We start from the raw sequence: 12,733 nt of genomic DNA on the forward strand, positions 1-12,733 counted from the left end.
ATATTAAACTCCTATGCATGCTTTCCTTGCTTTGTCTGTTGGCTTTATTTGGTTGCTGCAGCTAGATATAGAGCACCTTGGTCCCTCTTCTTGTTTACTGATATGCTTGAAGGCTGCAGATCAGCTCGTCCGCAACATCCACCTAAGCGACGACACAGAGAGTGGTGATGAAGAGAAGCAATCCCGATTCCTGTTACAGTTAGCTAAGAAAGAGCAGTGCTTTATTTTTGTGCTTCAAGTGGTGTCTATGGAGCTCGCGGCCTACGTACAGGGCTCTTTTATCCCTCATCAAAGAGACAAGTACAAGTGGAAGCAGCATTCAGTTTATAGCTTCGTAGCATTTATTTATTTCTTTATTTAGCCGCAGCGACTTTCGGTACTACAGTGGTTCAGGGGGGAGGAGGAAAGGACGTGCGACTGTTGTACAGATAGACGAAAAAGCACTCACAAAAGAGGCATTGTGAACTGCGTAAAAATGATAGATCAAACGTGAGGCTAGTTGGGAGGGGGGGCAGAGACTTATGTCAGAAAATGTGTGTACAGACACGAGAACAGAGAAACAGAACAACATAAACGCCGGAGTTTTGTGTTGTCTGTTTCGCTGTTGTGTCCCTGTCTTCACGCCCAACTTTTTGCTAACATGTAAACTGCGATTAAGAGGCTTAGATAGGCTAGATGGTTGCAGGCTTGGTGGAACATGGTTACGTGGTCTTGAGGACGGGACACAGAAAGAATGCACAGAGGAGAGCGCGGAGTTGAAGTTTGGGAGTGCGTGTGTGCGTGGTCCTGTGTGTATCACTGGGTTGTTTCTATGTATTGTCGCTGTACGCACTTCCGCAACGGATCTTGACCACGCAGTATATTTATAACGCCCTAGGTTTCAATAAACTCCTTTGCAGTCTGCGTTTGTCCTTTTTATGGGCCTATGCAATTAGAAAACAGTCCTCTTTTTAACAAAGTGCCGACTGTGTCGTAGAGTCCAGCACGCTGCATCGCCTTTATGTGCCCACCATTTTTGCCTGTATGCATTTGATTTAGTGTCTGCTTGTATCAACTTTAGTTCTATTTACCCCCTTTCTTAGGCAGAGCTTAACCAGCCGGTCATTACCGCAGGGGCTAACCTCCTGGTCTTTCCTTCCCGTTTTCCTGCTTCTCTCTCCTCAGAATCAAGCCTCGAGGAGTAATACTGGGCACCACGTAAAGGAGGACAAAAAGAATGAAGTAATAGGAGGGTCATTGCAATCGGCAACCGATTCCCCAGAGTGGGTGGCGCCTATTCATTGGGGAACAACAATACTCCAGCTGAGAGGAACGGATTAGTTGAGAAGAAATGGGCGAAGTAAAGGTTTCACACATCTGCCTTCACAGCAGATACCGATTTTAAACATTTTCGGGAATTATTCCGCGAAAGCATCTCACTATTTTCGTCGTGTGTTGCTCAGTTATCAGGAAAAGCTATTTAGGAGACCCGTTTAGAAATGAGCTATAACGTGTAACGTGGCTTCGACCACTTAACAGTTTTTCATATAGTGTAGTTTGGGCGCAATGGAAAAAGGGAGGATTTAGCGACGATCGACCCTGTCACTCATTGCCAGGAGCTGCCAGTTTCTGCGTGCAATAAAGTTTCACAACATTTGTAGTCCTATCATGTCGCGATTCACAACAAGAAAGGCGTTGTAGGTGCCTGGCTAACACTGCTACCAATCAGTATAAAAGTGCTGTGAAAGATTAGAATAAAATCCAAGACATACACTAAACTGTCTTTACTTTTATGACGATACAACAGAAGACAGGGACCAGGGGATCAAGGGACCAATTGCAATGCATGCTCACTGACCTGGAGAGGCAAAGAAGAAGAGTGCGTCTAAAAATTAATCTGCAGAAAACTAATTAACAGTGTCGGAAGAGAACAGCAATTTACAATAGGTAGCGAGGCACTGGTGGTGGTAAGGGAATACATCTACTTAGGGCAGGTAGTGACGGCAGATCCGGATCATGAGACGGAAATAATCGGAAGAATAAGAATGGGCTGGGCTGCGTTTGGCAGGCATTCTCAAATCACGAACAGCAGGTTGCCACTATCCCTCAAGAGAAAAGTGTATAAAAGCTGTGTCTTACCAGTACTCACGTATGGGGCAGAAACCTGGACGCTTACGAAAAGGGTTCTGCTTAAATTGAGGACGACGCAATGAGCTATGGAAAGAAGAATGATGGGTGTGACGTTAAGGGATAAGAAAAGAGCACATTGGGTGAGGGAACAAACGCGAGTTAATGATGTCTTAGTTGAAATCAAGGAAAAGAAATGGGTATGGGCAGGACATGTAATGAGGAGGGAAGATAACCGATGGTCATTAGGGTTACGGACTGGATTCCAAGGGAAGGGAAGCGTAGCAAGGGGCGGCAGAAATTTAGGTGGGCGGATGAGATTAATAAGTTCGCAGGGACGACATGGCCACAATTAGTACATGACCAGGGTTGTTAGAGAAGTATGGGATAGGTCTTTGCCCTGCAGTGAGCGTAACCAGGCTGATGACGATGATGACGATGATTAACAGAAGACAATGTGGAACTGAGTTGTCAGTGTTATCAAAGGGAAGCCCGGTTCACTGGTTGTCATACAGAATAAAAAAAATTGGTTGTTACTGCTGGATCAAGTCGACACTCGACACACTGAAAAGATAGAACTTTCCCGCTAAATTCGGGATGATTGGCAACCCTGTTTCTTACCCATCCATTTACGCGCTGCGGTATCTTTGTGTATGTGTGTTTTGTGTGTGTGTGCTTACGTGCGATGGGTAGTCTTTGTTTTGTGTAAAGCCTTCTGTGTGTACGTCATGTGAGTACTACTGCTGTGTAAGGGACGCTGAGCATCCGTCACGTCGCTGATAGCTTTTCACCCAGGTGTTCCTCTAGTTCCTCTAGTGATCGACCGATTGACTGATTGATTGATTGATTGATTGATTGATTGATTGATTGATTGATTGATTGATTGATTGTGGCGTTGCAGTGCTGAGCACGAGCTCGCAGGCGTGGCGACCTCATTTCGATCGAGGCGAAAACACTCGTCTATAACTCCATTTAGGTACACGTTAAAAATTCTCACATTGTCAAAATTAATCCCTTATTACTGCGGACCTTATAATCGTATTACGGTTTTGCCACGTAAAATGCGGAATCAAACTTTCTTTGTACTCGCCGTTGTAGTGGATACCCGGCATATACGAAGCAAAACATCCACAAAAATTTCATTTTTTTTTGTTCTCCTCGAGCTGGTGTCATGTCGGCAGTTTTGTATTCCCACAAAATTACAGGGATGCAAATCATTGGAACTGATCAAAGTGAATAAATATACACTCACAACACAAAATTCAACTGGAAAATCACAGCGGCATGCGCACTACTGTGGCTGCGTTGTTTTCGCATGCGTTCTCAACGCTCCATGGCTTCAAGCACGGTGCCATCCAAGTGCTGACTCTGGCGCGAGGACGTAATGTGAGTGCGCTTCTGCCGGGACCATCGCCGCCACTGCCCGACAAACAACGTGTTGCTGGGCTACGTGGTTCATACTTCCTCCACTTTGCACGAGGTCGAAAGACAGAAGGCCGCAGGACAGCCCCTATTCGCAACTTGCAATTTTATCATAGCGAGAATCCTTAAAGAAATTAAGAAGTGGCGCAGAAGGAAGAGGGGGGGGGGTGCAGGTAGGTGCCGCGCTTAAGCCTTAATGGATATCTAATAATGTCTAATCGACCAATGCCGCCTAAACTTTCTTTCCTGTAGGGCAACGTTTAAACAAGTCATTGTAATTGAAGCCTCCTTATTAATTTTTTTACATAAAATTCTTCCATCGAACGGTTCTTCAAGCGATTTTCGCCGTGGCTATCAGGGTGCCGCCTTCACCTAGAGAGTATGTCATTGAATTCTTTCTGACAATAAAAAAAGATATATATATATATATAATAGCGCAACCTTGGACGAGGAGATAAGCCGAAGAGCATACAAGGACAAATGCTCACTTTCAACTGGGAGTTTTTATTGCAAATGTAATCATGCAGAATCAAGTAGCCCAAACCCCGACTTTCTCTCGAGCATCCTATGTCTCCGGGCTATATTGAAAGAGCTACAAGTGGTTAGAGATTACCCTCCTCTAAGCTGCGGTGTTCCCTCGCAAATTGTATTTGGTGCGGCTATATAGCTAGGTCCAGCTTCCGTATAAGGCGCAACGTCGTGCAGTGATGGAAGTGTTGTCTAATTACGGTCGAACTGAACCTGATATTTTTTCTCATTGGGGATAGCCGCCTGATGTCAAGATTTCAAGCAGCGCTCGCGTCTTCTAAAACGTGCAGCCGAGGCAGTTTTGTACCTGCACGCACCTGCACGGCGATCGTTGGTGCCATTCAAGTTCTGCCGCCCGAAGAAGACGCCACTGTGCCTGCGTTGCTCAACGATCACCAATCCACGTCCCACCGGCAGCCGAACAATCTTTTTCTAGCATGCGAAAGGGTCTATGTCGAGCAATCAGACCGTTGCATAAATGATTTTGCTGTGAAACATCAGCTTCGTATCAAGAATCAAGCCGTGCCACATTTATCAGTATGCCGGCGCTTCTGTGAGCCTATGGTCCCTAAAAATCGAATTGGTGCTAAATGTGAGGGCATTCTCGCGTGTGAAATAATACAAGGGGTTTAGGTTCAGTAACTGAGAAGGCTTCCATTACTGACACGTTTGTTACCTTGTCCACATGTAATAAAATTTTCGCGAAAAACTTGTGATTAGGTTTCATCGAATAATTGAAGATGACTGCTAATATTTCTTCACGCTAATGCGTGGTGAATTCTGTGCACTTTCCTTATTTATTTCTATTCAGTTTACCTCATATGACTATACTCAAGTTCCCAGTAGCAACGGTTCTGTGTCTGTTTGTCTTCCGTCATTGTGCATACTGAGAGTTTGTTCCCACCTGCAAGCAATGATTAAATATCGACTAAGTTTACTCAGCGTCTTTGTAGAAGTGAGCTTCAGGCCGCCCTGGCTGTGATTTAATGGCCGTATCGTGAGTAACACGTGCCCGGAAAGCTAACAAAATAAAAGCACTACGTGTTTCACTTCTCAAAGCGCGTTAAGGAACCTGGCCAAGAAGGCTTTTCAGGTGTTTGCTTGAAGAACTGGGACATTATTCCCTCGCGACATAGAACTCTTTTTCTTGTTTTCCTGTTTCCTGTTATGTACCTGTTATACCTGGTGTATACCTGTTTTCTTTACCTGCATTGATTGCTGTATCCTGATCTACAGCTGTCCAAAAGGCGAAAGAAAAAGAAAACCGTACGTTAGTCTACTACGCAATCTCGCTCAAGGATCTCGTCAACAAAGCTTTTCGGTGGGTTTCCTCAAACACCACACACCCCACGCGATGTACCATATCTGGTTTCCTCTACCCGCATGTAACATAGAAAAGAATTTACACTGTTCGTAGCCCCTTCTATGCATTACCACACGGGGCAACTTGAGTAGACGCTCAGTTTATGGAGCCTTTTTTGAGCACTCAGGAGGAGGCAGAGACTACGCTTGCCTGACAGTGGTCTCTGCGCGCCCGTGTACATTTAGGGTCAGTTTAAATGAATGTTTCACAATGTTCCTTTCTTAATACAGCTGTTTACCGACAGCACTTAGGTACGAGCGGAAGGACGTAGGAGCTCGTCATGGACCGGCCTGCTGCAGCTACCGCCAACATGGAGACGCCACCCTCTGAACCCCGCGGGTGGTCGCGGGTACTCGTGTCCGTCTGTTCGCTGCTGTTCGGTGTGAGCGCCTGGGTGAGCGTGAACGGCCTCTGGGTGCAGATGCCGCTGCTCGTGCCCGTACTGCCCGAGGGCTGGAACCTTGGCTCCGTGCTCGTCATCGTCATCCAGATTGCCAACGTGGGACCGCTAGCGTACACGCTCGCACGCAACCATCTCGGGGTAGGCCATCACGCACACACACACCGGCAGTGCTGCCTCCTCGCCGCTTCTGCGTAGTTGTATAGCATACTGTCGGAAATTATGCAGCATCTTATGATGGTCTTTTCTGAGTGCTCAAGAGCGTTCCCAAGAGGCCGATCCTGTTCGAATGGTCAAAAATAGGTTATCCGGCTAACTTCGGATCGTTATTTCCCATCCCCTGACTCCAGATTATTGCACCGAAAGGCGCTTGCAGTTCTACCATAGAGAAAAAAGTTCAACAAGAGCGGACACTCCCATAGATCCCAGCTGCCGAATTGACTTTAGCGCTTCAAGTGGCTCACAATAATACCTCAACCAAACTTCCGGTTTCAGTTTTGGGCGAAACGCGTTTTGAACGTTAGCTGGAACGCGTTACGCTGGCTGCGCTGATCGGCGTGGCATTTCTTTGTTCTTTTTTTCCATCTACTACTGGCGCGGAATTGTCTTATTAAGTGAAAATGATTGCGAATGATATTTAGAAGCCTCCATCGCATGTATGTCGTCTATCGCTGTCCTTGTTCTTCGCGCTGTACGTTATTTTTGCGCATCTGTGCCACGTGAAATTTTATAAAGCACACGCCAGACGCCTTGTGAAATAAGAGAAAAGTTTATTTTGCTCTATATAAATGCTCGTTCCGGGCCTTTTGTGCCTTCATCCAACGTTGTGGCACCAAGTAAGCTGCAGTACTTCCCGTACAAAGCTGCGACACCAGCTGAAAAACCTAACTTACAAGCATGTGTGATTTTAGTACTAACGCCTTATAGAAATAATTGGTGTAGAGGCGAAACGTGCGAAAGTGGTGAATGGGCGGCATTACAAACAAAAGCAATTCGCTTTCACCTACATGGCTTTGAATATACCCGACTCATCTCAAAACAATAACGTACTTAACATATCACAAAAACATCCGATTTCCAAGCATCCCCCCATTCCCGGGCCTTACTTCCCACCATTCAGGAGCATAAATACACGCGCGATGGCGCGTTTCCAAAATAACTTGGCTCCAACCGACGCCACAGTTCGCTACGTATACACATAGGTGACCACAGCGCAGGCTCTCGACCAGACCATGCTAGACACTCGCAAAATTCCTTATACTCACAATCAAGGCAAATGCTTCGGTGCAAAGCCTGTTTTCAGTCGTTCAGAAGACAGAATTTTCGAGTTAGAAGTCTCCGGTGTTTGAGCTCCTCGGTGTTCTCTTGCGCGATCAGCCGGCGCAACACACTCCCGTGTTATGACTCTCTGCAATCGCTCGTCGCGTTTTCGACAAGCGCGAGTACCGGAAGATGGTATATGTTGTTTCGGGGCATAAAAAGCGTCACAAGCTTGTACCACTAAGATTCAGTACACACCAGACTAACTTTGTGACCAAGGCCAAGTTGCTTTTCGGGGGTTCACGACAGGCGCGGCGAGTGTGCCTCAATATCATCGCAAAATGTACTTAAATGATTACAATCATGTTGAGGGGTCAGAGAAAGCGTCACGAACTTGTCCAAATGAGATTGTGTACAAGCGAAACTAACTGCGTTTTACAGCCGATCTGCTTTTCGCTATCTGCGTCACAACAGGCACGGCGAGTGCGTCCAAGAACTACCGAAATTAGTTACAATAATGTGACACTCGCAGAAAGCGTCGAAAACATCTCCCAGTATGAGTCATTTACTCAAGTTAACTGCGCCAGGACGGCTGAGCTGTCTTTCGCTAACTGCGTCAAGCGGAGGTTCCATGCCGTAAGCCTAATTGCCCGAAATGCGTCGCAGAATGTGGAGCAAAATTTCTCACCTTGTCGTAGTACAATATTGCAGTGGTGCCGTGTCGAAGTGCGCAAGAAACGCAAGTATAAGTCGGGAGCCTTACTAACCAGGCTAAATAATAAAAAAGAAAGACAGACAGACGGGTGGCGGTACAGGTAAACGCTCACATGCGCCGCTGTCCTCGCTCGCTTCGGCGGCGTGTCTGAGGCATGACGCATGCATCTGGCGCGTCTTTGCCCTGGCGCTAGGTGACGCAAGAAAAAGAAGTCCCGAAGTAAAGCTTAATTTATACGCAGGTATTCTTATATTTGCCCCCAAAGAATGAAAAACACAATGTCTGTTTACTTCATTTCACATTCTTTTTTATTTCTATGCTCGCGATTCCAAATAGTCGACATTCATGCTAGCGTGACGTGTTTTCTGTCGCCAGTATTCGCGGAGTGGTCCCTCTTGTTGAATTTACTCCTCTATATATGGCAATGCTGTCAGAGCAGCCATGAAATCTGGTTGCTATCAAGTCACTTAATCCCGCCCTTTACCTTTGTTGCGCTGGCGAAGGGGAACTGTCGCTCCATTCACGGTGACGATGATTATCATCGCCGGCAGCGCTGGCCGTGTTGCCGGAAGTTTTCCTCTGCTTTCGCTTCCTTCCGTCTCACTTCTCCGAAAAGCAGCCGGCTGTTCAGTTGCTGCAAGATATCTCCTACTTGGATATCTCCTACTATATTGTGAACGCAGTGGCGCAGCCTATGAGCAGCGCCATACTGGCTTGGGTGAAAGCGGTCTTTTGCATGGCAAGTATACGCTCGGCGGTAGGTTCTGGCGTTGGTTTTTGCGGTCGTGCATTCTGTTTAGTATGACGTGCGTCTTCTACGTGGTAAACGGTTCTGTGAGACGTGCTGAAGTGGTTTAAGGCGTCATGGCCGGAATTTCTGCTGGCGTTGAGGTGGACGGAACACGTAGCGCGATGTGTGCGCGTATATTTGAGCCTACAATCAGCCTCAAAGATCAATTGTGTATATCTGAATGTTCCAATCAATAATGTGACCTTATTGCAGTATTATTATGTGAGCTGCGGTTTAGGAGCCATGAAACATACGCGACGATCGTAACAGCGTGGGTACCGTTCTGCTATACGATATAGGAGCTGTGATGTTATACTTCGACAAGCGTTCAAACTGTTCGCGGCAGGTTACATTGCGTGACTACTTGGTTCGATGACTGAGGTTCTCGCCCCTGAATAAAATAGTTTTGGCAAGTAATGGCAGCATACCTTACAGTCTGAATTAAGCTTGTCCAGCAAAGGGACTGTTTACGAACTGCGCGAGCGTCCTAAGCAGTGGTAGGTGCTGGATTACATATATCTTTGTTCTATATACCGCATGGTCCAAGCATGCGGTATTTATAAACGTTGTGCGGCGTGACTATACGAGGTCCCATTGCGGCGTTAGCCCGTTTTCTCTTGCTTTTTCGAGAAAGAGGATGATAACCGATTTTTTTCGGTTGTATTCGTTCCGTTCTCTACGACGCACTCGCACTTATTACGGAAATTTTGTCCTCAAAAATAGGCATCGTATTTATGCGATCCCTCTCATATATTATGGCTGCATGCAGGCCAAAAAGGCCATGCCGAAGCGCACAGCTTACATATGTATCGTGCTGGTTAACTAAGCGCAGTGATCGCTGTGTTAAGCAATGCCATCGGCCTCATGCAGGAAGGCTAGCGTACACATATAGAAATTTAAAGCCTACTAGACTTTAAATGCGCGAGAACGATGCCGGTGCATTAAAAATATTTGATAGCGCCTGCCGCTTAGATGTGTCGTGGTTGTCTTAGGTTGGCCGTGCACGAGTATGCGCTCTTATGCTTTGTTTTACTCCCTACGTCAAGCGAACATATAGTGAGCAGATTTACCATTTCATGCTGCTAATACATGCAGAGACACCGGTTTCCTTTGTTGAATTAAAACCGATATAAGCAAAATAGGTCACAACACGTACACACACCGCGACTGATAATGTGCGTACACCGCGGCTTAGATAGATATTTCTGCCTACTGTAGTTACTGATATACCGAAAGGCTTCCCTGACGACCTGATGTGAACGGACATGGCGTAAATTTCACAAAGTACCATCTAAAACATCTCGAAATCGTTCCGCAGCACGCGACAGCAATACAGCGCCGTGCCGGATCGCCCAAGCCAGAGAGGAGGAAAGGCTCTCCGCGCGCCCTATCCTCCTCGCCCGATGAAACGGTCTATATATTACGAGCGCTGTTGTTTGTGTCCCTTCACTCGTCCGGTCGTTTAGCGCTGTTTTTATTGCTCGTAATCATGAACCAACCAGCCCAAATGCGTACTCTTCTGCGGTCTATATATGACGTCGGCCACGCGAATCGCGGACGCCGTAGTAGGGACGGCGTAGGGACGCGTTGCGGGCGCTCGTGCCTTGAAAGAGTTCTGCGACGTGGCTAAAGTGCGCACTAGCGCGGGCCTCACCTTCAAAGCGATCTGCGATGTTTGCAGAGTGCGTGTAGTGCCGGTAGCTTCGCATGCGCTGTGCTTTCGACCTTTCGTACGGGTTGAAACGACAAATGTGCGGATGTCAATTGGCTCGCGGCTGCCGCCGCGATTCCTAACTCCAGCGTTTTCACAGACAGTTCCCGGTGTTATCGAGCGATGCGTGTTCATGTTTACCTGTGCGCGCATGACACCGTGCTCGTTAATTTACTTAAAACACGTTGGTTTGAATTCTTTACTGTTGGTTTGAATCCATGGTAGAATGTGTAAGCGCGACTGAACAAGGACGTAGAAAGAAACAGACACACAAAGACAGCGCTGTCTCTCTGTGTCTGTTTCTTTCTACGTCCTCATTAAGTCACGCTTACATTCTATGATTGCTAACTTAGTAAGGGTATGTTTACAACTTTACACGGCCGATAAAACTGTCATCATTATTTCGCACAGCTATCTACTTATATGCTATCGCAATCGGGGCTTCGCCTTTCCGGCGGAATTAACTGCATTTTTTTTATAAATGCCAAGGTCATGCATACTGCTTTCTGCTCCAGACTTCAACAACTCTAGCGGCATCTGCATAACGCCTCGCTTCTCGCAAATAAGACCTCGTGCAGGTCACAAAAACAATTTAGCGGAAGAACACATCCTCAATTGGGTCAACGCAATTTACATTTAATCAAACTAAACCCATATTCCATTTATCTATTGTCGTAACGTGAAGTACGGTGCACGCTTGCCTACGCAAGAATACAATGTTTTGCTTTTGCCTATGTCCAGTGCGCCTGATGCAAACAATTTCCAGTGGCTTAGTTTCGTCTACATCGTAGGGCACTAGACGCTGTCCACCGATGGAGGTATTACAAACGTGCAGTAAATGTGGACATGCCCTGTCGCACCAGATCCGTTCCTCGGTGCACGCGACGCTGCTGGTGGGCCTGACAGCGAGCGTGCTGATGGTGTTCCTGTGGCGGCGCACGGTGGGCGAACACAGCGTGGCCTTCATTGCTCTCGCCTTCTTCCTGTCCTGCGTCGACTGCACCAGCTCGGTGCTCTACATGCCCTTCATGGCCCGCTACCCGCCGCAGTTCCTCTTCTGGTGCGGTGCAGCCCACGTATCCGCACTCCGAATATGCAGTTAAACCCGCCTATAACAAAATGGCACGATGAACGAAGATTTGCTTGACACGCGCATGTTTGTTAAGGCTTGATGGCGGGGTTGTTGGCTCTTATTCATAGTGAACGAATAACAGCTCGAAATCACGAGGACGAGAAGCCGCCACACACATGCGCTGGCTTACAACTCTGTCACCCCTCTCGTCCTCGTCATTTCGCAGTGTTATTCGTTCACTTGATAGGAGCAGTATTCCATTTTGCTGTAGCCCTTAGTTCAGGAATGTTTGTTTACAAGGGATTATGAATGCTTTGCAGGCGTGTTCGCCGAACTATGTCGAGAGAGAAGCGGCCGCGTTGGAGTTGTGTACAAGATGTAATACCCATCTTCGCTCGACTTTTTGTTATCAAGTTTTACCAACATGCTCACCTTTACACCTTGCCGCGTTGAACACAAGCATCTTTGTTTTTGCATGCGGCAGTCACTGTTTAGAGCAAGCATAGTCAAGCGCAGCATTGCAGTCCTCCAGTACCCGGGCACCACCACTCGGTATGGTGCTAAATAAATTGCGCCTGGAGGTCATACTGAGACTACCAGTGTGTGAGCACTAAAACTGTTCCAGGTCAGTATTCTTTCCCCAACATTCAGCATTTCACCGTTGCTCTTCCCTGGACCAACATCTTTTCAAAGATTGACCGTGCCCGAGCGTTACGCCAGGTAACCATGGCAGAGTAAGATATACAACGGCAGCTATTACGACACTTTTGAAATTCTGAGTTCCTGCGAATGCCGTTTGATCTTCGGAACGCCGCGCAGTCATTCCAACATTTTATTGATTCGGTCACGCGTGGCCTCCCCTTTGTCTTCGCCTACGTGGATGACCTCTTAATGGCGAGTTTGTCCGCCGAATAGTACTTGCAACTCAACGGGTTCGGCGTCCCTCGATTTTCTCGGTTATCACCTGGTTTCAAGCAGCACTTGCCCACTCTCTTCGAAAGTCCAAGCTGCAGCACACTTCCCCCGGCCAACCACCACCACAAAGCGGTGCCAGTTCCTTGGCATGGTTAACTTATACCGTTAATTCATAAGGAGCTGTGCTGCTCTGGTGGAGCCCTTGGACCGCATACTTACTAACAAGAGCATAAGTATTTGCTGTCTCGGGATGCCGCCGTCGAAGACGCCTTCAATGCATTCAACAGCGTTCCGGCCTACGCCGCGCTCCTTGCCAATCTCAATCCCGCATCGCGCCTGCCTCTCGTGACCTCCACGCCCAATGCTGCCGTGAAATAGGTTGTTCAGCCACGCCTCACTTATTCCTGGCGTTCACTTGGCTCTGTTTCTAAAGATATAACTCCGGCTCAAG

At 47.3% G+C, this 12,733-nt stretch overlaps 1 protein-coding gene across 4 annotated transcripts in view; it reads left to right on the forward strand.

The window, feature by feature from the left end:
• The window catches only part of LOC142573180 (riboflavin transporter 2-like), a 98,578-nt gene that overhangs the window by 24,672 nt on the left and 61,173 nt on the right, over positions 1-12,733 (forward strand). For 2 of the 4 annotated variants that reach the window (XM_075682751.1, XM_075682752.1), the window contains exons 2-3: positions 5,650-5,960; positions 11,159-11,355. In XM_075682751.1, coding sequence (XP_075538866.1) covers positions 5,700-5,960; positions 11,159-11,355 — 458 coding nt within the window. In that variant the 5' untranslated portion in view covers positions 5,650-5,699. The remainder of the gene's footprint in view (positions 1-5,649; positions 5,961-11,158; positions 11,356-12,733) is intronic. The other 2 variants (XM_075682753.1, XM_075682754.1) reach the window with 1 other exon arrangement.

This window comes from Dermacentor variabilis, chromosome 2 (assembly GCF_050947875.1).
Source record: "Dermacentor variabilis isolate Ectoservices chromosome 2, ASM5094787v1, whole genome shotgun sequence".
NCBI classification, from domain to species: Eukaryota; Metazoa; Arthropoda; class Arachnida; order Ixodida; family Ixodidae; genus Dermacentor; species Dermacentor variabilis.